This window comes from Schizosaccharomyces cryophilus (assembly GCF_000004155.1).
Source record: "Schizosaccharomyces cryophilus OY26 unplaced genomic scaffold supercont4.4, whole genome shotgun sequence".
Taxonomy (NCBI): domain Eukaryota; kingdom Fungi; phylum Ascomycota; class Schizosaccharomycetes; order Schizosaccharomycetales; family Schizosaccharomycetaceae; genus Schizosaccharomyces; species Schizosaccharomyces cryophilus.
In genome coordinates this window covers 181926-208473 of record NW_013185627.1, presented here as the reverse complement: position 1 = coordinate 208473, position 26548 = coordinate 181926, and the positions used below count along the sequence as shown (strand labels likewise).

The following is a 26548-nucleotide window of genomic DNA, read 5'->3' as shown; positions in this document are numbered from 1 at the left end:
GGCGACACGGTTTAATCGATTTATATGCGTTGTAAATTTCAAATATCTTCCATCATGTCCTGTAATAAATTCTCTAATAAATCTGCCGGGTGAGGGATCCATATTATCTCCATATTTGTGGAGTCTCGTTTCATTTCAATAATATGGTGATCAAAGAACTCTGTGAGTTGAGAACGAAAATTAAGCTCATTACTACACAAAAACTCGGAGCTGCACTTTTGATAAAACGCCTTATACTCGATTCCGATTCGCTCGCTAGGTCGTATACTAGTAGAATCTGCAAAATCAGCAAGGCGTTCAAGCTGATGGATAAGCAAAAGCTTAAAGATTTCTCTAGAGTTGGCAGGTAAAGAATATAAAACATGCTTAATAGCCTTTTCTTTATTGGAAACATTGGCGCGTCCAATGCCAAGAGAGTTTTCGTATGTAGTCTCATTATAGTAACGGGCAAACGTGGTAGCATCGTGCATAACAAAGTTGAATAACGATTCAAGAGAAGAATCCCATAGTAAAGGAAAGTTAACATGATCGACAGAGGCGAAAAAATAAACATTGGGAGAAGCTGCAATGTTTGCCAAAGCTGATTGGAATCGTTCATCTACTAAATCCTCTCCGTCAATGTTGTGGACTAAGATTACAGCTTTATCAAATGCTCTTTCGCCGGATTCTAATACAGAGAGGGCCTGTTGCAACATATCGGGGACAGAGGCACTAGAGGGAACAACTTCTAAAAACTCGAGAAATGCAGTCAACACTGATTTCAATTGCAAATGTGGAAAATAACCCTTGACAACAAAGACTGGAAACCCGTGAAATTTTTGTTCAACAAATGTAGAAAGAAAGTGCTCTTTTGATCCAAAGCCATAAAATAGCAAATTGTATCCAAATACAGCCTCACAAAACCACTGTTGAAAGTTCCGAGATTGAAAGTGAACGAGAGTTTGAGTGAAACGGTCGTTTTCTAGGACTGTTTTCTGGATGGTATCCAGATATAGCTGGTTGTCTACAAGAGGAAGCTGCGATAAAGTATTGCTGGACGTTTTCCTCTGGGAAAACTTGTCAAAATATTCATCGAAACCGGGGCCATGGCCAATATCCTCGTTCAGAGGAGAAGAATCTTTTTCATTTTCTTCTTCCTCCAATGCCTCTAAACCCTGTAATTTTTGGCTTTCATCAACTTCTCCTTCTGAAATGGACGAGCTTGGTTGAAATGAAGCTAAAGATATTCGATTCGCCGATGGAGAAGAAGTCAGTTCAAAGGCATTTCCATCAGTATCTTCAATCTCTCTATGATCTAGAAGCCGCCCCTTTGATGGAGACGACACGTTAAAAGAAGGTGAGGGAGGAACACGCGACTGGAATCGAGGCGTGTCCAAAAGAGCGTCAGAAGCCAAATTTTCATCAACTTCTCCAAGAAAATGTTGCTGAATTTCCAAGCGGCCCCGCCGCCGTTTAGCAGAGCGCTCCTTGGTATTGGGTCCCGCTTGTCGTAAAACACGATGTCCAGGCGTTCTAGGAGTCACTGGGTTCGAAGGAACTTGCCAGAAGCTATCTGCAGAGCTCTTTTTCGGTGTAGACGGAATATTCTCGGACATTTCATCTATCCATAGCTCATTGCTGCCGAACAAACGTGTTTTGTTGTTCTCAAGTTGCTCAGGCTCCCTTCTGAGTAGCAAGACAAAATCATTTACCGTGTGTTGTCTAATACGGTATCTATGATACCGTGACCCAACACCATCTGGTTTGTTTACATAAATTAGAAAATCAAACTGCATAGCGAAAGTACGGTACTGTGGTTGTTTAAAGGAGCTCAACGATGTCTTCTTACTTTACTAATATGTGGTAGTGTGATATAACGGGTTCGAATTTTCCAGCTTCTTTTTTCCTTCCCTATTCGAGCAGACTAAAGGTCTTTCTGTATCGCGAAAGACAAAGACGAATGGCTGTTACTCATATATTTTCGTTTCATGTTTCTTGAAAAAACACTTGGTCGAAAGAACCAAAATTTGCATTCTCTTCAATACGGTTAATACCGTATTTCATGTTTTAAGGGCTATATATATTTTCATTGATGTAGTATATTAACAACTGGCCGGTTGGCCGAGCGGTCTATGGCGTAGCACTCAAGTGGAAACTTGGACTGTACAAGTCTTGCTATATCGAATGATGCGAGGGTTCGAATCCCTCACCGGTCAATACTTTTTGTCACTTATTTCTGCAAATCCGCAACAAAGACTCGAGAGTAGGTTTTTAGGAGAAAAGTAAAGTAAAAAAAGCAGCGGTTCAGGTTCGATAATCCTGTTCGTGAGTTTCGTTGACATGGTGAATATGGATTGAGGAAAACAAAAACAAAAAGTGAAAGGTTTCTAAAGACTGAGAATTTACGAAAGATAGAGACTTAGTAACTATGTGCGAATCAATTATAAGAGAATATGAATCGAATATACAAAGGAAGCGATCTTTATAACATACATGGATGATGAATTAGTAGAGTTTTGTAGCTTTGCAACGAAATAAACTTTCGAACAATTCCACCTGTAGAATTTATATTTCATCCATTGTTGTTGTAAGAAAACAGGTATAATTTAAAGAGAGGGCCTTTTGCTTTGGAGATGAACAAGCTTCATATTCAGACAATGCTATATCCTTTCCTTCTTCTGGAAAGCTAGCCCTCAGGCTCCATGACATCTTCGTCAGACGGTTGATGGACTTCAAAATCTTCCTTCTCATACGCAAATGCATAGTCTGTATTCTCAGTAAGAACAGTGTTGGACCAAGTGCTTGGCTCCAAAGCAACATAGTCTCCATTACGCAAAGCGCCGATTTTAATCGCTTGATCATCACTGGTTTTTAAAATATGTCGCAATGTATCCACAGCATTTTTCAATGTCTCTTTGTTTGCCACTTCCAGAAAAATACTCGTTTTTTGACGCTTAAACTTGACAAGAACCTACAATCGTATTTTCATTAGCTTTCAACAAAAGGATTTTCAAGGGTACCATTCTTTGTTTGTTTTATTTCTTCCTTTCTAGGCTAGGCTTTTACCCTCAAAACGTGAAAAGGATTCCCTAGTTGTAGGAATGCGTGAAGAAGACGAACTCGCGGTGTAGAAATGCAAAACAAACTGTAAACTCAACAAGGGATTTTGTGTCAATGATTTACTAGAAAGAACAAGAAAAATAGGGAAAAGAAAAAGCAGATTCAGTCGACAGGCTTGACGTTTTGATGAAAATTACACCAACATGGCTTTGTTTATTGAATAAAGAAGTCCACAGTGGTTCCGCAGCCTATGTTGCGCTTCGTTCCTATTCTTTCAACCATTTAGGGAGGTGGGACACCCCTCGGAAAATACAAAGAAAACAGTCACAAAGTTTCGTGTCTTGGGAATTCGAGGAAGAGCAAGTTTGACTCACGACAAAACAATGGCTAAGATTCTCAAGCCAGGAAAGGTACTGAATTCGCGATAGGGTCTGAATAAGTGTATTAACAATGAATTTTAGGTTGCTCTTATCACCAGAGGTCGCTTTGCCGGTAAGAAGATTGTAATTCTTCAAAACGTCGACCAAGGCACCAAGTCCCATCCCTTCGGACATGCCATCGTTGCTGGTGTTGAGCGCTACCCCTTGAAGGTCACCAAGTCTATGGGTGCTAAGCGCATCGCTAAGCGTTCTCGTGTGAAGCCTTTCGTCAGAGTTGTTAACTACAACCACTTGATGCCCACTCGTTATGCTCTCGAGCTTGACAACCTCAAGAACCTTGTCAATGCTGAGACTTTCAAGGAGCCTTCCCAACGCTCTGCTGCCAAGAAGACCGTCAAGAAGACTTTTGAAGAGAAGTACCAAACCGGCAAGTCTGCTTGGTTCTTTACTCCTTTAAGATTCTAATTGTGAGGTAGTGTTTGGAAAAATATGAATCTTAATTTCTAAATATAAAATTTAGAAACTTATAACTGTTGGTGTAGCTGTACGTGTAGAATATGAAGGGACCAATTCTTTTTCGTACCGTGTAGGGATGGGATCGAGTTTGGATTCATCGATATAGAGCTGGACTTCATTTTTTTTTTCATATAGACGATTGCTATCCTTTTATAGGACCTAAAATACACCACACAAATAATAAATTATCAAAAAAAACCATTTTGCTGTGAACTTTACCATGTCTACCACCCGAATAACAAAGCATATACGTCTTATAGCTCTGCTTCGTTTTTATTTTACGTGTAGAGAAATCAATTACACTCCTCTAGGATTACAATACAACAACTCTATGGATCACCAACCATGGATACCATTTTATTTTAATTAAAGATTAAAGGAAAGATTTTATTGAGCCCAATCAGAAGTTTGAGCAGCAGCACCGGTGGTATTCCACTCACCAGTCTCTTCCCAAGTGTTCTCACCAACTTGACCAGCAGTAGCAGCGGCAAGAACAGTGGGGTCAACAGCACCAGCAGCACCGTCGTTAACATTAAATTCGGCAGCTGCGGCGGCTTCTTCAACTTGGGCTTCCTCAGAAGCAATGGCAGCAGCCTTCTTGGCCTCCTCTTCACGCTCAACCTCTTCGGGATCACGGTAGAAATAAAGATCGGGCATGATTTCCCAAGCAGTAGAACGAGAAAGGGTGCCACGAAGACGAAGGACTTCACGAGCCAACAAGTACCAGATCAAACCAATGGACTTACGGCCCTTGTTGTTGGTAGGGATAGCAACATCAATGTGATTCAAGCAAGAGTCAGTGTCGGTAAGAGCAATGACGGGAATGTTGACGAAAGAAGCTTCTCTGATGGCTTGGGCATCAGCACGAGGATCAGTGACAATAATCAAACGGGGTTCGCGGTAAGTACGAGTGATGTAGTTGGTGAAGTTACCAGGGGTGAAACGGCCAGCAATGGCAGTAGCTCCGGTATGAGCAGCGAACTTGAGAACAGCACGGTGACCATAAGCACGGGTAGACACGACGCAAACATCGGCAGGGTTTTCAACTGTAGCGATGATACGAGCGGCCAAAACCAACTTTTCCCAAGTCTTACCAACATTGAGGATGTGGACGCCATCGCTACGGCGCTTCCAGACATAAGGGTCCATACGGACCTCTAAGTTCTTGGAGCCAATATGGCAGCTAGCAGCAAGGAGCTGCTTGATGTCCTCATCCTAACACATTGGATTAATATCTTTGACACGCAAGAGCATAATTTAGCTTGTTTTACTTACAGTAGCATTCAGTATAGAAGGGCGTCCGGACTGTGCCATTGCTAAAGATGGAGAAATGCTATATCCAACACACTATTTCAAAAGAAATTGCACACCAAAAATGTGACTGCCTTTCCCATCCATTACAAAATCGCCTAGCTCTCGGTATATAACCATAGCACATTGCAAAGAGAGTTTGTTAAATGACCATTTGGAAGAGAATGCAAGGAGAAAGGAATGCGGGAGTAAGTCTATGTGTAAACAAATGGAGTACGAGAAAAACAAAGAGCAGAGGGCTTTCAAGGACGGATATTTCGATATCTAACGGTATAAGACGAAACAAAAAAAGAACATGTGTAGAGGCTTGTAAGGACGAGCTAAACGAAAAAGGGAAGGATTTGTTCTTCGTATGAATGCTGGTGAAAGCGAGGCATGGAAAAGTCAAGCAACAAGGATGAACAAAGATGCATTCTATAGTAATAAGCTTTCAGTTATGTTTCTTGTTTGAGCAATTGCAAAGTTTCAGAATATATTTTCTGCAAAACATCTCTTCGAGGTAGCAATGTAGGAAATACAACATGGATTTGGGGTTCATGGTCGATGGCAATGCCCATGTAATAACAGACGTCGAACTTTCGGAATCCTTCGTGAATAAATATTTCCCTGACGGAATCCAAGGGAACCAATTTGGAGGAAGACTTCCAGGGAACAATAGAATGACAATTGGTTTGGACTCCTAGATCGCGCACAACAAGTAAGGATTCATCTTTCAAAGTTAGTTTTTTTGTACTCAAGAAGAAGCGAGAGAGAAACAGAAACCAATTCTGTAGGGATTTTCTATGTTTCTGGTTTCAAAGGAATTCGGACATTAAAACCACAAGACTTACGATTTACGCCGCTTATAATTTGGAAAAGGGACAAAATAAATATTGCACCAGAAATCCACAACAACAATCTCGGCGATGGCTCAAAAGCTAGTATCGTGACGCCAACACTGAAAGACAAAAAGCAAACTGCAAACATTTGCGTGCCATAACCTTTGCTTGTGTGAACGATGAATTCAGTGGCTCCTGGATACCTCTTCACGGTGAGCATGGTTTGAATAGAATGGCTGGAGAAGCCAAGCAAGCGCTTTTTTATTTGTTGGCTGTAAAACTGAGTATGCAGTCATTGCCAAGGAGAACGGTGTTCATAAAAAGTATCGGAAGTCTCCGCGGCATTTCCGGTCATGTTTGTAAACAAAAGCGAGACAAGAGAAAATAAACAAAAAAGGAAGCGAGTTGGAAAGAAACCCGTCAAAAGAATAAAAAGTAAAAAAGGAAATAGAAATAAAAGTATGCGGGTGATGGTTTATCGTTCCTAAAAACGTTACCGAATGAGATCATAAGTAAACAATGAAACAGAAGCAAAAACCATGGCAATCGCTTTTTTTATGAGAAGGAAAGGAAAGCATAAAAATAATTAAAGAAGAAAGAAACAAAAACAAATCTTTAAAATTATAACTAAATCGATGCTTTTCTTAAAAGTCTTATAAGCAATTTGTTTAGACTGGATTCACCGAATGAAAACAAATGCCATATTATTTGGGTTACCAAGTGTTCCATAGTGAAGTGAAAACTATTTTAAGCAAGATTTTTCAGGCACGAATTATTTCAACAAAAACCGTGTATTCTTTTTCAGCATTTTAGCAACCCATGTCCCATGCTCTCAACAACAAAATGAGAGAATCAGCATCAGAGCAGAGTAGCATGTGCAAAGGAAATGATTTAGAATGGAGACCTAATCCAACCTTTTTCATAAGAAAAGATGAATGAAAACAACGAAAAGAAATATTCGCACCGAATTCCTTCAGCTTGATTTCTTCAAATTGTATAATATTATCTTACTACTATAATGGATAGAACGATACTCACTGTTTATAACAAAGAGGTCTCGTGGCCCAATGGTTAAGGCGCCTGACTACGGATCAGGAGATTCCAGGTTCGACTCCTGGCGGGATCATTTTTTGTTAGTACAACCAAACTCGATGCATCTACCGCGAAACAGTTGGATTTTCTCACAAGAACCAATTCTTTTTGTTTCTTTTTTGCTTTTTCGATTGCTAGCCGATTGGATTTTTCTTGTTACGTACCTTATCCGGTTTTCAGCACTTGGTCTTTTCGTAAACTCCTCAACGGTTAAGAGTCATTTCAACGAAGTAGCCAATTTGACGCTCTCCCTCTCTGTGAAGGATTTGTTAAATTTTCTTCTTTCTTAAAGAATCGTATCGATTTTCTTTTGTAAATATACGCGCTCCTACAGGTCGAGTTTTTGTATCACTAAAGGACTCTCATCATCTCTTGGCGAATTTGTAGCTTTTTGTTTCCTTCTTCAGATCATTTTTTTCTTTGAAAGACTCTAGTATTTCGGAAACACATTCTTTCTGTCTTATTGGAAGCACTCAAAGCCCATCCTGCTCATGTCTCTGCAAACCAAGTTCCTTTTCACTGTTCTCACTGTTTAAGAGGAATTCGTTCTTGCAGTTGTTATTGCCATTGCTATTTTCATCTATCTATTCTCGCTGTAAGGTTATTTACGAGTAGACGTATATACGACGTTTCGTTGCTCTTTGAATTGACTATGATTCAATTTGTCCTTGTTCAAAATCGCCATGGTAAAAACCGACTTTCAAAATATTACGTCCCTTTTGATGTACGATTAACAGGTCTTTCTCTTATAGACTAACCTACCTTTTCTATTCTGCCCTGTACGAATTTTATTTCTAACCCTTCTTTTTAGGATGTTGAAAAAACACAGTTAAAAAGCCAGATTCATCGCCTCATATCCGAAAGAACGCAAAAATACCAAGCAAATTTCTTAGAATGGAGGAACAGCAAACTTGTCTATCGTCGTTATGCCGGACTCTATTTTTGTTTTTGTGTTGACACTACGGATAATGATTTGGCAGTTTTAGAAATGATCCATTTTTTCGTCGAGATTTTAGATTCTTTCTTTGGAAACGTATGCGAGTTAGATCTCATATTTAATTTCTACAAAGTTAGCGCTATTTTGGATGAATTTCTCCTAGGAGGTGAAATTGGTGAGTCCAACAAAACTGCTTTGCTTGAGCGAATTGAAACTCTCGATAAGCTTGAATAGCCTTCCTACATAAGTCTATTTTATAAAAAATAGTTTAAAACAGATAAACTGTCATCTTCTTTTCTTTTCTTTTCCTCTCGTTTACACGATGGATCCCAATCCTTTTCTCACCCTTTTCTTAATACGTTTCCTTCTACTTTTATCACTAATACCTAAACTTTTAATGTGTCGTCTAAATAGTCTTTTATTCAATATCTTTATGTTTCATTTCTTTTATTTGTAGCAGCAATCGTAAAACCAATACTTACAATATCTACATACACTTTCTACCTATACGTTATGGACAAAAGAATTCATTTTGCTTGAATTCAGTTCGACTTTTTTACTTTGTTAAAACTCTATTCTTTATAAATTTTAATACTTCTTTTGCTTTGAAGTCTCCGTACTTGAGAAAAATTGCTAAAGCTTTTGTCTTCGTCGTCTTTTGTTTACACTCAAGTTCCCTCATATTAGCTTACACGGTACAATTGCTGAAAGCTGCAAATTTATATTTATTTATTTTTAAACAATTTATTCTTTGAAATGGACAATGAGCCTCTCATTGACTGGGTTTATGAGCGGTATAAAAAACAACGACGGGATTCTATAAAAAATGGCAGGTTTAACTTCTTGAATACAACGACAAAGTACTTAATCACTTCCATTCTTTCTGGTAATATTTGGTTTGATAAAAAAAATTCCATACTCAATGTTCTTGGTTCTGGTTTTATATTAACACTTATAGGCATTTTGGTGGGCCTATCGACAGCTTTGCTGAATGGCTTAACCTTCTTACTCAACAGTTTTCGTGAGGGATATTGTAAAAAGAATATTTTACTAGACAAAACAGCTTGTTGTGCGATTCTTACCGACGAATATGAATGTCAGGCCTTTCATTATTGGAGAAATGAGCATTCATATTTCACAGCTGTTTTAATTTATTCTTCTTTCTCTTTTGGATTTGCTTTACTGGCATCTTTGTTAAAGGCATTCTTCTTTCCCTCCGTATCCGCAAGTGGAATTCCAGAGATTAAAGCAACCTTAAGCGGCTATACACTCCCTGATGCGAAGATTTTTTTTTCTTTTAAAACGCTTATCTCAAAGTCATTGTCAATATGTCTTTGTGTTGCCTCTGGTCTGTGGGTTGGTAAAGAAGGCCCTTTTGTTCATATAGCCAGCAATATAGCTATCCTTATTGCTTCACTATTTCCTGAAATAAGAACATCAAATCTTTTTTCTCGTCAGATTCTGATTGCCGCAATATCGTCTGGTATAGCTGCTTCATTCAACGCTCCTGTCGGCGGAGTTTTATTCGCTTTGGAGCAAGTCACCACTAGTTCATTTCCATCTTCTTTAACAGGCTCCATATGGTATGAATTCTTGTGCTCTGCGTTTTCGGTTGTTACTTTACAACTGCTTAGATCTTGGCAACCCGGTGCTGGTTTTCTTTCATACATTTCGTTGGAAAGGTATTGGTCTTATCTAGATTTACTTCCTTTCATTTTTATTAGCGTTCTTTGCGGATCTCTTGGGTCAGTTTTAGTTCGCTTAAATATCAAAGTTTTTAAAAAGTACGATTCATTTCCAAAATGGTTCAGTATATGTTTAGTTGCTTTACTAAGCCTGATTACTTGTTTTGTATCAATCCCAGCTTTGTTTGATTACGATATCTTATACAACCCGACGGATTTGTTTTTTCAAGTTTCGAATTCCTGCTCTCCTTCGTCTGCTTCTATATTATGTGAAGCTCCGCCATGGATTACCTCTTTAGTCCTTTTTGCTTCCGCGACTGTAGGGTTGCTTTTGACAGGCCTTACTTATGGAATGCAAATACCAGGTGGAATCCTTGTACCTTCGTTGGCAATTGGTGCTTGTCTAGGTAGATGCATCGGCACCATTCTAAGAAGCAATTTTTCTTCCTTGGCAGGATCTACCGTATATGCTATCGTCGGAGCAACTGCTTTCCTAAGCTCAACAACTAGACTTACCGTGTCGCTGGTGGTTATCATCTATGAATTAACGGGTGCCTTTACTGTTGTATTACCTCTCATGCTTGCAACCCTTCTCAGCAGATGGATCTCAAACTTTGTCAATCCATTTTCCATTTATGATTCTTGGTTACACTTTAAAAGTATCCCTTACTTTCCTATCTCAGACGCCGATAGTATCTCTTCGTTTAATTTGAATCTTCCAATGACTCCGAGTGAAAAAATTTACAAGTTACCTTTGGACAGATGTACTATTCATCAAATGGAATGTGCATTTAAACATAGTACTCATCCTTATATAGCTGTCGTGCAAGACCAAACAGAATTTTTTGTCGGCCTTATTTCTAGAGAGAAATTAGGGGAGCTGCTACATATTTCACCTTTAAATGAAGGTCTATTTACACAAGTCAGTTCCACTTTGCAACCTGAAGAACAAAGTTTATCTTCGATTGATCTGACGTTTTCGCTCTCTGATCATTTGTATCCAGCTACTTTTACCCTGAATCATAGTACTCCACCAGTACTGATACTTAAGATGTTTAGAGAAATGGGAATAACCGTTGTAGCTTTGTTAGTTCGTGGAAAACTGCATGGTATAATCACAAAACTGGTAAGTCCCTGCTCTACTTTGTTACTTTTTGTTTGAACAAGCTAACATGGTATAAAGGATATCTTAGAACAAGCTATATCTTTGAGAAGTCATGAAAGCATGTTATTTTCTCAAGCTCGACAAACAGATACGAGATGATACGAGTACCAAAACTCTTATATGTAGAAAACCATTATGTTATTCCCTGTTACCGATAATATCCAAAACTTGTACGTAATTAATTTATAACCAACCTAGACCCAAAAATTTTTTTACTTCATTCCGTGGACAATTTAAAAAGGCTATTTGCTGATCGCGAAATAGCAGGAGAATAATGATTCTTCAGAAGAAAAGTTTCATAAAGCATGGCAGTTGATGACTTACATAGTTCCGGGTCCTCAACGAACGGCTGATAAATGCCATCGCCGATTTGCTCTTCAGAAGTAAACATTCTATGCAACTTAGTGTACCGCGACACCAGTCGAGCAAGGAGTGCGATCGCAGCCGTCGAGGAATGCTCTGGGAGCTGCAAACTAGAAATAGCCAATCTCTTTGAAAATGCGGCAAGACGAGTGGAACTGACACTCTTGCTCTTAAAAAAGAAGGACTGATAGCACTTTAATAACATCTCCATTTGGGTAGAAGCGTTAACAACGTTCTTCTTTGAAGGAGCATCTGGATCCCGAAGTCGATTCACCTTGTATGACAAATCGGCATCTGGGTTCAATGAAAATGGAAGAATTAATCTGTAAAGTCGTTGAATAAAAATGCTTAAATCTAGATCCAAATTTAACTTATTGACTCCTGGTGCTGATGCGATTTCAAAAGCCGTACTAACAGTCAAGAGAGCTTCCCTCGTACTTTGAACAGCCGGTTTGCCTTCTGCTAACAACATATTATCATCTGAAACAAGTTCACGCAGGACCTGCAATAAATCCCCGAAGAACTCGACATTTATGAGATGAGATAATCTAGCCAAACCTTCTAAAGCATTACCCAATAATTTACTTCTTGCCTGCAATGTCTTAAAATAAGTAAGGAAAACAGTTTTCAACACTTCATTTTGGTATCGTTCACGATCTTCAGCGGATATTACCGCTTCTGCTTCCTTCATTTCTTTTTCAATCTCCTTTGTTTCCTTCAGCGTTTTCCTCGCTTTCTTATTAAGATGAGGACGATCCTGCTTTCTCTTTTTTATTTTACTTCGCTCTTCAGAGCTATCCTTTAATTCCATATCGGAAAGAACTTGAATATGCAGGAACAAATCGTAAACCTCTGGAAGAACATCATAATTGCGATGTTTAAACATCTTTGACAACAATTTAACACAATCCAAAGAAACACGTCCAAGATTATCTTCCTTAAGGATAGCAGTTAGACTGTTTATAAACAAATCAAAGCTATTTCTCTTAGACTTGTGACTGATTTGCTGAACAGCCAAAGTCAATAGTTTATCATGATAATTAAAGTGTGGTACATGTTCAATTAATCGAGATACACAACGCACTGCGACTTCATAGAGAGACTTTTCTACATCGTTTTCTAGAGAAGCGTATGATTTAAGGATAGATTCCAAAATTTCGATAAATCGCATATAATATTTCAGAAAAGTCTGTTCATATGACCAGCGTTGTGCAACTTCTTTGGATAATTTTGTGCTTTGTTCTTCCTCTGACAAAGGACGGATACGGTAACCAGGGATTAAGTCCTGGAAAACAGCAAGAGCAGTCAGAAGACTCAATTTTTTGATAGTAATTAATGGTGATTGAAACTTTTCGAATATACTTTTGAAGACATGCAAAGAATCTTCTGGTTCTTCCAATAGTTTTTGAGCAAGAGAAGCCAATACTTCTTTATCCAACTGGATTTGCTGCTTAGGTGAAAGCTGAGGCTCTTCGACCGAAGTATCTTTTGAAGGGTCTTCCTCTTTTATTTCTTCTCCTTGACCTTCTCCCTCGGGAGAATCTTCCTTTTCTTCTTCTTCTTCTTCTTTCCCATTACCTTCGGCTTGGGTTGCATCTTCCTTCACTGCATGCAAAAGCCCCTCTTTGGTCTTAATGGGCAAACGATTTGAGTCAGTCATGTTCCATGAGCTAATAGCTCTTGGACGAAGCTCATAATCTTGTTCTTGATCAGAATCATTTGAGTAATTAGGAATGTCTTCATCAGAGCCATACGAATCGAACTCCTCTTCACTGTCAAAGTCATCATCTTTAGAAAGTTTCTGATCGTAAATTTCTGGACGAGGACCTTTCTCTACCTTCTTTGTCAATTCTTCTGGCTTTACATTAGTAAGAAATTGCAGTGACGTTGGATTTTCATCCAACATCGCAAAATCCTCCTCTGTTAATTCTCGTTCAGGGACTTCAGGCGCCGGCACTCCCTTTTTCCCTTTATTCTCTTTTCCTTTCTCATTTTGCTTAGTTCCTCTTTTCTAATGTCACGTTAGCACAGTCTTTCTTTTAACTTTCATTCACCATACCAATTGCTTCTTTTCTGACGCATTCTTTTTTTGGATCGAGCTCTCCTTTATGTTTTTTATTTTAGAAGAAGCCACCTTCGACTTGGATGATTTGGTGCCTTTTTTTGGCGCCATTTCTTCGTGCTTAGAGAAAGACAACTTCAAGTTGAACACAGAATTTGGCTACTTAATAAATAGCGATGGCTACCGTACCGTTGTTAAATGAAGAAAATGGTAAAAAGGATATAGAAAATTTCAAAACGTAGTAAATTATTTGAATAGTTTAGAGCTAAAGTGCGAAATGTAAAAAGAACCAAATGCAAATAATCAGTCGTCTGTAAACGTACACTGCAACTGCGATTCGCAAATATAGATAGCGAAGCAAATTGGTAGACTTTGTCAAGAAGGATCTATTGAGCACGAGAGCAACTACGGAACTAGGTTTACAGTTTTCATAAATATCATTAGTAGTATAGATGAAAAGCATCACTTTTAAGTCGTCTTATCCAAGAGAGCAAAGAATTGGTCTTTTGCTTCTAGAAAACGAGACTCTTTAGCAAATGCCTTTGAAACATTGTCTACTACCTTGCGGGCATCATAAACTTGAGCTGCTGCTACTGCAGCGTTAGGAAGCGTGCACAGACTACCCAATGCCATGAGGGCACGATAGCAAGATTCACTCTCAGAAGAGTCTGTAGCTAAGAAGTTTGTCAAGAGTGGTAAAAGTTCAATAGCTGCTTCCTCGGAGTTTTTCTTAATATGCAAGATAGAAAGATTCATAGCGAGAGTCGCAAAAGCAACTTTGTAATCTTTTGGATATTCCGCTTGCGGAGTAGCCTTGAATAAACAATCAGCTATCTTTACAATGTCTTCTTCAGATGAAAGATTTGGCGCAAGATTGGCTAGGCCTCGAAGCGTCAACATACTGTTAATCGACTCGAACTTTCCAGTGACTGTAATTGATTGAGCAAGTTGTGCAAACACTTCCAAGAGAACTGCACAAAGGTGCTTAGGACACTGGATTGCCAATAATCGTAAAGCATCTAAAGCCGGAAATCGTTCAGAAAAACTAAAACGGTCCAACACATTGAGACAAATCTCAATGGCAACTTGACGATCAGTATCAGTTATAGGATTCGTTGAAAGTATACGTTGTAATTTTTCCAAGTCTTCTTGGGGAAGAGCATTAGCATGTGTAGTGTTTAGACTAAGTAATCTTTGACACATAGCGGGGATGTTTGCGGTGGTAAATAAAAGGTAAGTTACAGGGAAAATAGTAACTTCTTTGCTAGTTGATGGATTTGAAGCTTGAGGCGTTGACGACGTATCAAACGTATGTCCTTGGATATTTTTCTGAATGAATTGGACCACTTCATCCGTATACGACATGGGTAATTGGTTCGTTTCCAAAAACCGAATAGCAGCTTGAAAAGGATTCTCAGTCACATTATAAGGTAATTTTAAAGGAGCCTGACCTTCGGCTACGTCTACATCGAAGACATAATCATATTCTTGGCCTTTATAAAGTTGTTTCCGGTTGCTTCCTACGGCGTCAACTACTTGACCAACCTTTTTCCAGTCTTTCTCCACTTGAGACCATTGATAAGCCTCGACATCATTATTTACTCTGACCATTACCACGTCTCCTTCATTTTTTCCAGGGGTTGTCAGAATTTCAGGGCCTGGCAAAGAACCCTTTTTCACATCACCTACTTCTTGAGCAGCAATTGCGTATTCACTCACTCGTCTTTCGAAATTCTTCAATTCTTCTTCAGATGCCATTCGAATTTTCTCCATGGTGAAGACACGGACATAGCCGTCGCTCGACCCACAAGCAATATCCCCATCTGGAAGAGCACAAACAGACCATATACTAGTAGTTGGTAAGGCGATACGTTGAATGCAATCAGATTCCTTCCAAATGCGTACAGACTTGTCTTCACCACAGGATGCCAAAAGATTCAACGTAGGAACATACGTAAGCGAATAAACAAATGAGGTATGTCCATGTAATTCTTGCAAAAGGTGTCCATCTAAGGACCACAACTTAACGGTTCCATCATTTGAGCAAGAAGCAAAGCCTTGGGGAATTTTGCAAAGAGATCTTACGCAATCCACATGCGCTTCAAACGATTTTACCAATTTATCCCCCTTCCAAATCTTGATCGTCTTGTCAGCAGAACCAGTGACAAAAGAATCCTCCCCTAAAGCTAAGACAGCCCAGACCGAAGATTCATGTCCGCGTAAAACAAGTCTGCATTGCCCATATGACCACACACGAGCAGTTGAGTCCCAACTTCCAGTGATGATGGTAGCACTGTTAAGTGCGTGAACGGAGCAAATATTGGATTCATGTCCGAATAAATAGTAAGCAGGAGATTCGCTATCTACTTCTTGCAGGATACCTGAACAATCTTGTCCTCCAGAAAAGAGAAACCCTGAACTATTAGCAATTCTCTACTTCTTTGAATATATCCATACCTTTCGTAGTAGGATCGCTTGGAGGAACATAGCATACGGAATTCACAAATCCTTCGTGAAATTCATAGAATTGAGGAGTCCAATCATTACCAATCTTTTTCCAAAGACCGTACTTCCCATCTCTTGAAGCAGAGCCTATCAATTCATCTGAAATAGAACAAACCGCTCGAACCTGAACTGTTGTTAATAAGCGTACATTCCATACTCTTTGCACTAGATTCATCGCCCTTACGTCTTGTTCGTGTCCTACTAGTTCTTTCGAAAGGACGTAGGAGGTCATTTTTATATCTTCTAAACTGGCTTAAAAGCAGTTAAATCCAGGTTTATTCCTTCGTAATTTAATGTCTTCTGACTGACGCTGCATGTTCCCTTTCTTTCGTTACTTGAAAGTAGTATGATAAATCTTTAATATGATGAAATCAAATAGACAATAGTTTTTAAAAAAAGAAATCTTTAAAAGAGGTTTGTAACTCAATTTATTGAAGTGTTTTTAATAAAATGTTCAATATTAAGCTAAATAATTGAACGGATGATGGAAGCAACTAATCAGTATCGGGAGAGAAGGAGTGTATTGTTAACATAAAGACTTGGTTTTCGTTTAGTATAATGTATAGATGAAGCGGCAGCCGCCGCACACATTTAACGACTGAACCATGGATTTACTATGATTACTTGCCGTAAAAGATTGTTTTTCTCTTTTTTTTTTTGGAATTACAAAGGATCCTAGTTTTCTCGTGGAGACTTGTCACGATGTCTTCGATGGGTATGTCGGTGTCTGTCCGAGTGACGGTGTCTACGGGTGCGAGAAGAGTGTGAAGAATGATGCGCGTCATCCACTTTTCTCCGCTTTTCATTTTTAATGTATTCGTGCATGGGATCCAACATATCCTTCTCATCTAAGGGCTCAGCATGCTCATCAGGAGCAGGTGACCGTTCAGCAGACTCTAGTTCGGTTCGTGGAAGGGAAGGAGGATAAAGAGCATCTAAATTTTGGCTGCCTATTTCAGAAGGGGCGGCTCCATCTTCGGATCCTTTTTTGGGAACTCGGTAACTAGCAACATGATCGACTCGAACGAGTCGATCGAGTAACTTGACATTTGTCATGTTATCTACGGCTAATATCGTTGAACGCTGATCAGCGTACTTCAGAAAGCAATACCCTTTCGATTTCTTTGTTTCTTTATCGCGAACCAAGTTTATGTCTGTAGGTTCGCCAAATTCTGAAAAAACGGTAATTATATCTTCTTCGTTTAAATCATAATCCAAATTTCCGATATAAATATAGGCACTGTCTTTGTAATCCATGTGCCATGAACTGCTCAATGGTTTATCCATCTCCAGCTCGTTTAAGCGCTCAATTTGTCGAATGGAACTAAAAGGTCAGTATTTCAATCCTTAAGAAACTTACTTTTTCAATAAACAATATATAGCAAGAATCGGAAATCAAAACAGCATCGACTTTTTCTTGCAACGTCTTTCATGATCCAACCAACAAACATACTTCATTTTTGTTTTTATTTGTAATTTTCTTTCTATTCTTCCAACGTAAAATATAATAACATGGATAAATCAAGAGAATAATAGACGATGAGATTCGTTTATGATATTGCGGTCTATCGTGCTCGTAGCAAGGAAAATCCAAGAACAGGTTCGTTGGTAATTTAAATAGTAGGGTGGAATTCTTGGTTTTGAAGAAATGAAGAAAGTATACGAGAATGTGTTTGAATAAGCGGATGGCCAGCAACACTAAAGAAAGTGTTTGTTAGTATACCGTTAGACCGTTGTTTTACTTTGTATGGAACTCACGCTCTTAGAAATGTTTCAAGGCCTTGTCTGCGTTCCTCAATCACATCTTCGCGGAAGCGGTTTGTGAAAACCTTTCCTGGCAAGGGAGGAATGGAAACACGTCCAATTTCGTGTTCCAACATGTCGCGAAACTTTTCAAATTCACTATAACGGCGACGAACGCTAGAATATCTCAAACGAAAATAAGGCATATTCGTCTACATTCATCTGTAAGATTAAGAAAACCAAATACTACAAGACTCATTTAAAGAACCATACCCGACATTGAATTTCATAGGTAGTAAACATGCCTCTTCCAAGACCATGATTTTGAGGATTTACGACCTAGTTGGAAAACTGGTTAATTCAACCTAGTAGATGTAAAATCAAACAGCATACATCGATCTCCAGGATGTTTTCAGGAACACCATACATTTGTTGGGTCGTTTGTTGACGAATTTCAGGTCTACGTAGTTTATCCATTTGCAAATCGTTATTTTACAAGAAGAAACAGCTGACTACAAAAAAAGAAACGGGTTTGAACGCTCAATTTCAAATTTGAATACCTCCGTAGAGTTTAGGAGAAGGCCGCTGTTGTTGAGGGCAATCAAAATGAGAAACAAAGCGGGACAAGAAAAAACCCCTGCTTGTATTTTCTTGTAAAAAAAAAAACAATTAAATACATTGAAAAGAAACCGATAAACTATATTGCCGCTGATGGTAAGTGATTCTGTCGCTCTATTCACTTGCGCTCTACTCATCGCAACACGAAGGGTTCATGGCTACAATCAATTTTTTTTGTATGCTTTTTTTATAAACTGGTTTCAATGCTTCCCTACTTTAAGTACGATTTCTGTTAACTTGTTCACTTTTCTGCATGACACTTGAATGGAACGCAAGGGATTGAAGGCCATTATTACACTTGATATCGATTTTCTCTTGTGAGATTCTTTGTTCTATATGAGGATAACGAACTAAAATTGCTTCCATTTTGGATCCTCAGCAGCCAAGGAAAAGCGACCGCTTATTACCAATGGATAGAATGATCGGAAAGAGGATGCAAGCCTTTTTATTCAAAAAGAGAGCTATAAATGTCAATAGTTACTCCCTTTTGTTCATCAGCTTAGGAATAAAAGCCATTCAATCGTGCCCATTTAATTAAGGATCATCTTTGCTTGATTGATATTTATCAAACGAATCTCGGGTATTGCGACGACACCTTTAAGTTTGTATCTAAAAGGATAAAGATACAAGCTTTTCGTTTATGTATACTGCCGCTAATCTTTTGTACTTGTCTTGGATGCAAAAGAAAAGCAGTTGAAAGGATAATAAAGTAGACACTGTGGATTGACCTGTTGCTGAAAGATGTATTGACACGTCTTTATGGAAGATCAAAGAAAGGTATCGAGTATTGTTACTACAGGATATGTAACACAGGATGAGGAAAGACGATGCTCATAAACTTGAGTTCAGATATTCAAAACAGCTTAGATTGAAAGATTTCAAAAGAAGGAATTTGCTTAATCACAAAGGAATCCATAAGCCAAGGCGAACTATATTATTGTAGAAGTATGTTACACGTATACAGAAATGTATGCAATCTTATTCGTAAATGCTCTACCTAATGGAACTACGGTTTTACTTTATTCCACTTTTCTACATTAAGTGAATCTTTTTTCCTTGCTATTCCAAGACGGATCGCAGAGTTTACGAGAATGCGAATATCCAGGATGATCTAACAAAACGCTTCAAATCATCCGTGAATCATTCCGTGGTATAAATGCTCTTAATAGAGCAAAAAAGGAAAAAACAAGGCTACAACTAGAAAATCTCTGAATTTTCATATGCTTCCTTTTTGGAATGAATGATGCTAAGATTATATGCTTATAAAGGGTTAATAATTAGAATATGCTTCTGCGGTCAGAATGTTTATAGACAAGGCATATTCAAAACGTTTAAGAATATCCTAATACCACAACGCATTCCATATAGCATGAAAAATGACAGCTATAAGGACAAGAATCACGGTTTCTGGGAGAGAAAAGAAGGCATTACGAGCATTCTATTATAATCAAGCGAGAAAACCTACACAAGTTGAACTAGCGGATTGGTTTAAAAGTGAATTTGGAAAGCCAATTGCTCAGTCAACTTTGTCGAGAATTCTCTCGGACAGATTTGCATACTTAGACGATACAGACCAAAACCTGCATGCAAAACGAAATCGCTCGCCAAAGTTTCCGGCTCTAGAGAAGGCACTGTATGACTGGATTCAAGATTCTCACCTTACAAGGACGAAAGCTACAGGCGATATATTAAAAGCAGCGGCAACAAAATTATGGAGCACCATTCCCGAGTATAAAGAATCGCCTATGCCAGAATTCAGTAATGGCTGGGTTGAAGGCTTTCGAAGACGATACCTGGAGCGTGTGGACGAGCCTTCCGGGAGGGAATATCATGTCAATGTTGAGCAGCTTGGCGAAAGCATGGTACGGATACAAGATGTTGCTAGCTTTTTTTCGAAAGAAAACATATTCAATATGGACGAAACTGGGCTATTTTGGAAATTGTTGCCTAACCAGGCCCCTTCTATTGAAGAGACTGGACGTGCAAAGCGTTATAAAGCTAAAATAAGCATCATAATGTGTGCAAATGCAAATGGAAGCGAAAAACTTCCTTTATGGGTCATTGGATATGCAAAGCGGCCAAGAGCTTTTCATTTGACTGGTACATATCCTGAAAATATTGGTATAAATTGGCGCTGTTCTGGGAAAGCATCTATGACGATTACGATTATGGAGGAATGGCTTCGTTGGTTTGATGCAAAAATGGAAGGACGAAAGGTATTATTGATTCTCGACAATTACGATGTTCACCGACTCGCCGTTGACAGCATTCGTTGTTCTAGTCACTCCTTTCGAAACACCACAATCGCCTTTCTTCCTTCTAATTCAACCAATGTTTACCAACCATTTGAATTGGGTGTTTTCTATGCGTTTAAGGTCTTGTATAGACTGCGGTGGACTCGTTATTGGAGGACCCTTTTATCAAATGTACAGTCTCCACAAACAAAGATAAATCTCTTTTTGGCCATGAAATGGATTGCTTCATCGTGGGAAACCTCTTTGTCTGTAAGTGTGATTGACCATGCTTTTCGCCGGTCTGGAGTGCTTTACATAGCCGATGAGGATGGAGCTGCGCTCCAGACACCTTTCATGTCAAATGAAGTAAAAGAAATCGTTGAATCGATCGAAGCAGTACTCGGAAAAATTGAATTTAAGTTGGACAATTACCTGAATCCGTTTGAAGAAAGTCTAGCAGACGACATGCAAAACATATCGGATAACGCTACTGCTGCAGAGTTTTTAGATGATAAAGATTTTGAGACAGATGAAGAAGAACAAACTCTATCTCCTATACCCCACGAAAAAGCATTCCAAGCTATTCAGTTGCTCCTTCACTTTGAAGCTCAAAGGTCAAATAGCGATGATACAAAATACCCTCTGATTGAAAAGCATCTATCCGTGATTCAAAGTCGACTACAAGGAGAAAATGCTACCATGACGAATCAACCAGCAAATTTTTAAAGATATCTTCTTTTCCACCATGATGTATAATTAATAATATCGGTTATAATGGATGTCTAGGTTAAGGAGTAATGTATGATGTGTTTCTATTTTCATTTCTTTTTCTTACGAGTATCAATTGTTTATATGTAAATGAAGCTATTGAATACAAACTATATGTAGTGGATGCTATGCTAAGCAAAACAGAGTTTTTGTTCACAAGGGTGTCCATCACCACAGAAATTGTACCTTATATGATTACTAAAGTCAAAAAAAAAGAATTCATAGTATAATTTTATGTCGTTAATCAATATTTCAATCCTCAAGTACTTTTATGTTTACTAGTGAGTTTCAGTGATACGCTATCCATGGAACCATCAGACACAGACTTGGGTGTATCTTTTGCTTACAACAATGATCGGTTTGAAGGGTATTTTAAAAGTAATTGACAATTCGGTAAGAAATTTGAAGTTGGATGGGATTAACGGAGTGTTAACGTTGAAAAGGGAGCAACTCTCGCGGAATGTATTCGCGTTGTACGTGCTGGACAGTTCGCATCAGTTGGTATGTAAAGCTTGCAGGTTTCTGGATTAACACATATTTGCATAGGAGATGAAGTTGTTGTCGTCGTTAAAAAGTCAAGAACTGGCCCCAATATCGCTACTGCAAACAAAGTAAAACGAGGTGATATTCACCATGCCGTCGTCGTTCGGACAAAGTTTCCTCTACGACGCGCCGATGGACGTTATGTTCGCTTTGATGATAATGCTTGTGTCCTCGTTAATAAGGACAGAGAGCCCATTGGCACACGTATCTTGAGTGTAGTCGCGAATGAGTTGCGTATGAAGAATCATACAAAACTGGCTTCTTTGGCTCCCAGAACTGTATGAAATACTTGCATGCGATTCAAAATATCCTCTTTTCAATCCTGGATTTCTAAAGCTTGTATAACTTGGTGCTCTTCAATAACTCCTTCTATGGTAATACTGTCCCCTAAGTCTTGGAAAACGACCAATAAATTCAAACTAGTCTGAATACCGCTACTACCACTCGACTTCCGCGAAACAGCATTTCATTCGTGAAGTTTTGATAAAAAAACTACCTTTTTGCTGTTTTAGTTGGCGCAAACTGGTGGTAACAGTCTTTTGAAAAATTCTGTGGCCTTCCCTTGTACCATGGACTTGTTCGCCATTGATTTGGATTTTGAGCCGAGTGAAGTGAAAACGAAAAGGGAAAAACGATTAGAAGCTAAAGTAACGTTTGACCCAAAGGATTGGACGCCTCGGATTCAAGATTTTGGTGTATGTGATTAGACTCGAACGTTTCATTTTATGGATTCATTTATTGACCCAATTTAGCATTTGAGTAAAGATGGTGTTGTTTTAGGAGACCCGGAATATATCCTAGAACAGTGCAAGTTTGCTGCTGAAGAACAATATTATCTACGCAATTATCAGCTAGCAAAAACTTTCGCTTTACAGGCCATGCAAGAGCCGGCTAATAAGTCAATAGAATACCATCGACTAACAACTGGTGAAGTGCATGAGTTGAAAGATATTGTTCGTCGTTGCGAAGAAAAGCAACAAAAACCTTGAGGCATAAAACCAACAAAGGAAAACAACTCATTTGGACACTCAGGACATACATAGCTTTGGGATATTTTTGCTTTCTTTGATGATTATTTAAAACATCTTTTGTAATTTTAGATCAAAAAATTTAATACAATTTCTCTTTAAATAAACAATTTTTTCGCTATCCAAATTCCTAAAAATCTTTTATCTTGTATAAGTTATAGAATAAATAGTAAATCATATAAAATTATATCTCGTAACTAAATTTTACCCTGGGCTCATCCACAATAAATAGATATGAACATTTAACGTTGCAAGGCTTCCAGGTCTCCATCAGTAAAGTATTCCGTTTTGTGTCCAGTTACAGGAAGTACAGATGGAGACATAATTAAAGGAGTAATTGATTGCGCAGCCGATCCTAAAGCTGCAGATAGAGGTGTAGCCGGTACTCGCATAATTGGCGACAACGCTGCCATTGCCGCCGCCGAAGCAGAGGCAGAGTCTGCACCATGGTATGGGTGATGCGAAGAAGATGATGATATTAAAATGGTCAAATCCTTCGTAGACCTAGTAACGGCGGAAAGACCAGAAATGATACTCTTTTGAAAAGTATACTCGCTAGATACCGTCTTAGCTAAATTGGCAACAGCTATAATTGACTTAACAAACATCTGTGTATCTTCTAAAAGCTTTTGCCACTCATTTTCATCATTCACATTTGCCTGAAATGCTTTGGAGTGGCTTTTAAGCTTTCTAGTAACTTCACTAGCGGAAGTTGACAACATGGCAAGCTCTTTCAATTTAGCAACGGTATTGAAACCAGTAGATTCATTAGAAACGTCTGATGATAAAGTGCTTTTTTCTATAGACTCAACCAGTAAGCTCAAAACCGACGTTGCACTACTAGTTGCTAGCTCAATTTGTTCCAGAAGTTGTTTTGCGAATTCAGGATTCAATGCCGACATCGGCTTTTCTATATTAAATCGAGTATTAATCGCAGACATAGGGATAGATCTACCAGTATAAGTAGGAGATTGTCTGAGAGGGTCTTGCATTCCATTAGTTAATGGCCCTTTATGACAAAGTTGTTGATAAGAATTTTGGAGCTCTTTAGTAGCACCAAAAAGTACCAGTAAAAACAATCTTGTATATCGTAAATCTGCAGAATTCACAAAATCACTAGAAAATTTCTTGGTCACATCGATCAGTTTGCGAAAAGATCCAATACAAGCAAGGCAGGCGTGGATAACTGGAGTAGCATTGTATACTCCATCGTTCATGAAAGTAATTTCTTCAAAGCTTCGAATCAATCGTTTAATATGCGTATTTGTTGTAAAACTAACGTGCCGCATGGTATCAATAATAGTAGGGTTATTACAGAAAAGCAATTGTTGACGAATGCTTTGTTGAACTTGGGAGAGGGCAAAAAGAATTCCGCGACATGTTTCCAATGCTTTTTCTGGATAAGAAGGTCGTGCAATTTGTTCTTTAGCAAGAGCCATTTTGCTAAAATAAGCATTAACATTTTCAGTACCTTCCTGCAATTCTTCTTTCTTGAGACGATTCATGCCTGGCAAATGAGAGTCATGAGATAGATTTCGAGTAAGTGGATGGTCGGTGAAATTGCGATGTTCCTTCAAACCCTCAATTCTTTGCAATACTGAAGACGGCAACCTGACATTGTGCAGTTCATCATTGATACTATTGCTACGAACGCGTTCTTTCTTTTTTCTTTCAGGGGAGCCAGCTGGTGTTGACTGAGCAACTGGCACCGACTGGTTAGGAACGGGTTTTGGGATAGAAGCTGAGCTACCAAGCTCATTAGGAGACTCAACAGTGGGGGTTTTCTCTCCTGACTCATTGGTAGAATTTGAATTTTGATGGGAATGGCGGGTATGCTCACTTAGCATGGGAACCGGTTTACTGAGAGATGACGAGTTTAGACCTGTTGCGAGAGAAACAGATCGTTTGGGACGAACCAAAATCCTGTTCCCTTCTAGTTTATTGTTGAAAAAAGGTGACGTGGACGGTATGTTCTGCTCATTTCCATTATTAGAAAGAAGCTCACTGTTGTTACTATGGATAGGTTGAGGTGGATACTGATCTTTAGGACTAAGCCTAGGATTGGGTAATGCTCTTAAAGTACTATAGGAAGGATGCGAGGAAATCTCGTTTTGAGGGAAATGATAAGAAGAAACAGATGAATGACGAGGATCAGCAGTAGCGGTAGTCAGTGAACGAGTCATAGGGGCAGAAGATGGTGAAGAGCTATCTGTTTCGTCAGCATAGTAATGAGAAATTAAATTGGGAGTAGATTTGTTGTGTGGAAAATCATGGTGTTGACTTCTTAGCAATGATTCATTTCTAAGGAGGTAACCTTTTATGTTTGCTATAAACAAGGGCATGTCATGTTCCTGGAGCTCATTGTTAACGATGTGAGGAGGGGGGTAGACGATGTAATTGTTTTCCAGTTTCAAAATTTCCAAATTTGGCATATAAGAAAAGTAAGAGGGTAATTCTATCAATCGGTTTTTGGAAATCGATAAGACTCTGAGATTCATCAGATTGCCGAATGACTGAGGCATTTCTCGAATTTTGTTTCTGGATATATCCAGAATTTCGAGAGATTCAAGTCGGCAAAGCACCTCAGGAAATTCACGAAACGCATTTGCTCGTATATTCAAGTAACGTAACCGTGTGAATTTCAATATCTCTGGACCGATGCTTCGTAGTAAATTGTGACCTAGAGCAAGGCGAGAAATTCGGTCTTGAATCTTTTCTAGCTGTGTATAAGGAATTTCTCGCAAATTTAAATGTGACAAATCCAAAGTCAAAGCATATTCAGGACCTGCTTCCACGGCTTCCCTAATGATATTTTCTATTTCCAAATTGACCATTGAGGAGGACTTTTCAGTTTGGTTGGACATCCTAAACAAGCCAGAATATGGAAATTAATTAGCGCACCTTTCTCAAAAATTTGTCAAGTCAACAGACGAAGTTCCAGAGAAAAAAGAGAGAAAGCAAGTGTTTTTTCGAACAAGATAAGAAGGTGTAAAAGATCAAAGCATCGAATGAAACCCGAACAACGAAGAACGAACAAATACAATTGAAAATACACCAACAGACACACGCGAAAATAATGTTTAGGCTAGATAACCTTTGTTCTAATTCCTTTGCATGAATGCAGAAAGTAAGTAAATTGCAAGGAACAGGAGGTTTAGGGAGTTAGAACGTTTTGTCTAAAAGCAAGTATAATTATGGAATATTACAAAATATTACCTGTAATGTATTATACTAAAGTGGATATTAGTTTTGTCACGGGAGAAATCTCACACGTTATGAGAATGTAAATCGAGTGGAAGTAATAAGTACAATTACAAAATTGTCTATTGGAATTGGACGTGTTAGTACTACGTAGAGTAATAGTAATATGTCCAGGGATCTGATTAACTAAATGAAAACGACTAAGTGTCAATCTTATTTAGCCTGATCAGTCAAATCTTCCAATCTAAAGATTTCGACTGTCGACACACATATATATATTATTCTGTATATTTGCCATCGTGACTGGCTTCTCTAATTAATAGCAATAATCACGAATTGTAAATTTTAATCGGAGTTTCTGCATTCAAAGAGAAATTTGCATTTTGAAATTTTTGTTTACTTATTATCAAGCACAATTCTTTAAGCTTATGAATATTAACTGATATTAGCTAATATTCCATTCTTATAACGGATTGTTATATTATGAATGCTAACGAGGGACCCAATTATGACAAGTTTACGTCGTTATTCGCATTCAGG

General features: G+C 38.5%; 15 protein-coding genes and 2 non-coding genes across 18 annotated transcripts; 8 read left to right on the top strand and 9 right to left on the bottom strand.

Moving 5' to 3' along the window:
* Nucleotides 1-38: 38 nt before the first annotated feature.
* On the bottom strand, nt 39-1738 carry SPOG_02307 (origin recognition complex subunit Orc2; the record flags this gene model as incomplete). The annotated part of the gene is made up of 2 exons (XM_013168249.1): nt 39-1665; nt 1692-1738. The coding sequence occupies 2 exons, from the start codon at nt 1736-1738 to the stop codon at nt 39-41; spliced, it is 1674 nt and encodes a 557-aa protein (XP_013023703.1).
* Nucleotides 1739-2090: 352 nt separating this feature from the next.
* SPOG_16260 lies at nt 2091-2195 on the top strand. The gene has a single exon. It is a non-coding gene; the product is annotated as a tRNA-Leu (tRNA).
* A 470-nt stretch (nt 2196-2665) lies between these two features.
* Nucleotides 2666-3244, bottom strand: SPOG_02306 (uncharacterized protein; the record flags this gene model as incomplete). The annotated part of the gene is made up of 2 exons (XM_013168248.1): nt 2666-2950; nt 3239-3244. 2 exons carry the CDS (start codon nt 3242-3244, stop codon nt 2666-2668), a joined length of 291 nt encoding a protein of 96 aa, XP_013023702.1.
* Nucleotides 3245-3329: 85 nt separating this feature from the next.
* On the top strand, nt 3330-4005 carry SPOG_02305 (60S ribosomal protein L27). Its single transcript, XM_013168247.1, has 2 exons — nt 3330-3449; nt 3501-4005. Exons 1-2 carry the CDS (start codon nt 3423-3425, stop codon nt 3882-3884), a joined length of 411 nt encoding a protein of 136 aa, XP_013023701.1. The 5' UTR covers nt 3330-3422; the 3' UTR covers nt 3885-4005.
* A 266-nt stretch (nt 4006-4271) lies between these two features.
* Nucleotides 4272-5249, bottom strand: SPOG_02304 (40S ribosomal protein S0A; the record flags this gene model as incomplete). Its single annotated transcript, XM_013168246.1, has 2 exons — nt 4272-5150; nt 5211-5249. 2 exons carry the CDS (start codon nt 5247-5249, stop codon nt 4323-4325), a joined length of 867 nt encoding a protein of 288 aa, XP_013023700.1. The 3' UTR covers nt 4272-4322.
* A 431-nt stretch (nt 5250-5680) lies between these two features.
* SPOG_02303 (pig-H) lies at nt 5681-6284 on the bottom strand (the record flags this gene model as incomplete). The annotated part of the gene is made up of 2 exons (XM_013168245.1): nt 5681-5955; nt 6077-6284. 2 exons carry the CDS (start codon nt 6282-6284, stop codon nt 5681-5683), a joined length of 483 nt encoding a protein of 160 aa, XP_013023699.1.
* Nucleotides 6285-7117: 833 nt separating this feature from the next.
* Nucleotides 7118-7190, top strand: SPOG_16259. Its single transcript has one exon. It is a non-coding gene; the product is annotated as a tRNA-Arg (tRNA).
* Nucleotides 7170-8534, top strand: SPOG_02302 (AP-2 adaptor complex subunit Aps2). The gene is made up of 2 exons (XM_013168244.1): nt 7170-7880; nt 7968-8534. The coding sequence occupies exons 1-2, from the start codon at nt 7809-7811 to the stop codon at nt 8325-8327; spliced, it is 432 nt and encodes a 143-aa protein (XP_013023698.1). The 5' UTR covers nt 7170-7808; the 3' UTR covers nt 8328-8534.
* Nucleotides 8535-8593: 59 nt separating this feature from the next.
* On the top strand, nt 8594-13601 carry SPOG_02301 (the record flags this gene model as incomplete). Of its 2 annotated transcripts, XM_013168243.1 has the most annotated exons (3): nt 8594-8979; nt 9052-10904; nt 10962-13601. In XM_013168243.1, the coding sequence occupies 3 exons, from the start codon at nt 8850-8852 to the stop codon at nt 11040-11042; spliced, it is 2064 nt and encodes a 687-aa protein (XP_013023697.1). The 2 variants fall into 2 exon arrangements, with proteins under 2 accessions (XP_013023697.1, XP_013023696.1); XM_013168242.1 differs by having other exon boundaries at nt 8850-10904; nt 10962-11042.
* On the bottom strand, nt 9839-13510 carry SPOG_02300 (Noc2p-Noc3p complex subunit Noc3). The gene is made up of 2 exons (XM_013168241.1): nt 13366-13510; nt 9839-13317 (listed from the first exon to the last, which is right to left on the bottom strand). The coding sequence occupies exons 1-2, from the start codon at nt 13477-13479 to the stop codon at nt 11161-11163; spliced, it is 2271 nt and encodes a 756-aa protein (XP_013023695.1). The 5' UTR covers nt 13480-13510; the 3' UTR covers nt 9839-11160.
* SPOG_02299 (WD repeat protein Lub1) lies at nt 13592-16153 on the bottom strand. The gene is made up of 3 exons (XM_013168240.1): nt 16058-16153; nt 15826-15997; nt 13592-15782 (listed from the first exon to the last, which is right to left on the bottom strand). The coding sequence occupies exons 1-3, from the start codon at nt 16103-16105 to the stop codon at nt 13837-13839; spliced, it is 2166 nt and encodes a 721-aa protein (XP_013023694.1). The 5' UTR covers nt 16106-16153; the 3' UTR covers nt 13592-13836.
* Nucleotides 16154-16548: 395 nt separating this feature from the next.
* On the bottom strand, nt 16549-17331 carry SPOG_02298 (RNA-binding protein Cwf29; the record flags this gene model as incomplete). Its single annotated transcript, XM_013168239.1, has 2 exons — nt 16549-17197; nt 17327-17331. The coding sequence occupies 2 exons, from the start codon at nt 17329-17331 to the stop codon at nt 16549-16551; spliced, it is 654 nt and encodes a 217-aa protein (XP_013023693.1).
* A 155-nt stretch (nt 17332-17486) lies between these two features.
* Nucleotides 17487-18093, bottom strand: SPOG_02297 (sorting nexin Snx3; the record flags this gene model as incomplete). Its single annotated transcript, XM_013168238.1, has 4 exons — nt 17487-17571; nt 17632-17828; nt 17890-17955; nt 18010-18093. The coding sequence occupies 4 exons, from the start codon at nt 18091-18093 to the stop codon at nt 17487-17489; spliced, it is 432 nt and encodes a 143-aa protein (XP_013023692.1).
* Nucleotides 18030-21492, top strand: SPOG_05336 (uncharacterized protein). The gene has a single exon (XM_013168684.1). It carries the CDS (start codon nt 19611-19613, stop codon nt 21192-21194), a length of 1584 nt encoding a protein of 527 aa, XP_013024138.1. The 5' UTR covers nt 18030-19610; the 3' UTR covers nt 21195-21492.
* A 95-nt stretch (nt 21493-21587) lies between these two features.
* SPOG_02296 (ribosomal protein subunit L38) lies at nt 21588-22063 on the top strand (the record flags this gene model as incomplete). The annotated part of the gene is made up of 3 exons (XM_013168237.1): nt 21588-21629; nt 21680-21737; nt 21783-22063. The coding sequence occupies 3 exons, from the start codon at nt 21588-21590 to the stop codon at nt 22061-22063; spliced, it is 381 nt and encodes a 126-aa protein (XP_013023691.1).
* A 285-nt stretch (nt 22064-22348) lies between these two features.
* SPOG_02295 (uncharacterized protein) lies at nt 22349-22768 on the top strand (the record flags this gene model as incomplete). The annotated part of the gene is made up of 2 exons (XM_013168236.1): nt 22349-22474; nt 22532-22768. The coding sequence occupies 2 exons, from the start codon at nt 22349-22351 to the stop codon at nt 22766-22768; spliced, it is 363 nt and encodes a 120-aa protein (XP_013023690.1).
* A 130-nt stretch (nt 22769-22898) lies between these two features.
* Nucleotides 22899-25957, bottom strand: SPOG_02294 (leucine-rich repeat protein Sog2). Its single transcript, XM_013168235.1, has one exon. The coding sequence runs from the start codon at nt 25669-25671 to the stop codon at nt 23050-23052; it is 2622 nt and encodes an 873-aa protein (XP_013023689.1). The 5' UTR covers nt 25672-25957; the 3' UTR covers nt 22899-23049.
* Nucleotides 25958-26548: the final 591 nt, after the last annotated feature.

Bases quoted from the DNA above. Each gene is read 5' to 3' on its own strand.
- SPOG_05336 (XM_013168684.1), top strand. From the start codon at position 19,611: ATGACAGCTATAAGGACAAGAATCACGGTTTCTGGGAGAGAAAAGAAG.
- SPOG_02300 (XM_013168241.1), bottom strand. From the start codon at position 13,479: ATGGCGCCAAAAAAAGGCACCAAATCATCCAAGTCGAAGGTGGCTTCT. The intron at 13,318-13,365 runs GTATGGTGAATG...ACGTGACATTAG, and splicing joins CGTCAGAAAAGAAGCAATTG to AAAAGAGGAACTAAGCAAAA.
- SPOG_02299 (XM_013168240.1), bottom strand. From the start codon at position 16,105: ATGACCTCCTACGTCCTTTCGAAAGAACTAGTAGGACACGAACAAGAC. The intron at 15,998-16,057 runs GTAAGGGCGATG...ACAACAGTTCAG, and splicing joins TAGTAGGACACGAACAAGAC to GTTCGAGCGGTTTGTTCTAT. The intron at 15,783-15,825 runs GTATGGATATAT...CTAATAGTTCAG, and splicing joins AAGCGATCCTACTACGAAAG to GGTTTCTCTTTTCTGGAGGA.
- SPOG_02305 (XM_013168247.1), top strand. From the start codon at position 3,423: ATGGCTAAGATTCTCAAGCCAGGAAAG. The intron at 3,450-3,500 runs GTACTGAATTCG...AATGAATTTTAG, and splicing joins AGATTCTCAAGCCAGGAAAG to GTTGCTCTTATCACCAGAGG.
- SPOG_02294 (XM_013168235.1), bottom strand. From the start codon at position 25,671: ATGTCCAACCAAACTGAAAAGTCCTCCTCAATGGTCAATTTGGAAATA.
- SPOG_02302 (XM_013168244.1), top strand. From the start codon at position 7,809: ATGATTCAATTTGTCCTTGTTCAAAATCGCCATGGTAAAAACCGACTT. The intron at 7,881-7,967 runs GTACGATTAACA...CCTTCTTTTTAG, and splicing joins AATATTACGTCCCTTTTGAT to GATGTTGAAAAAACACAGTT.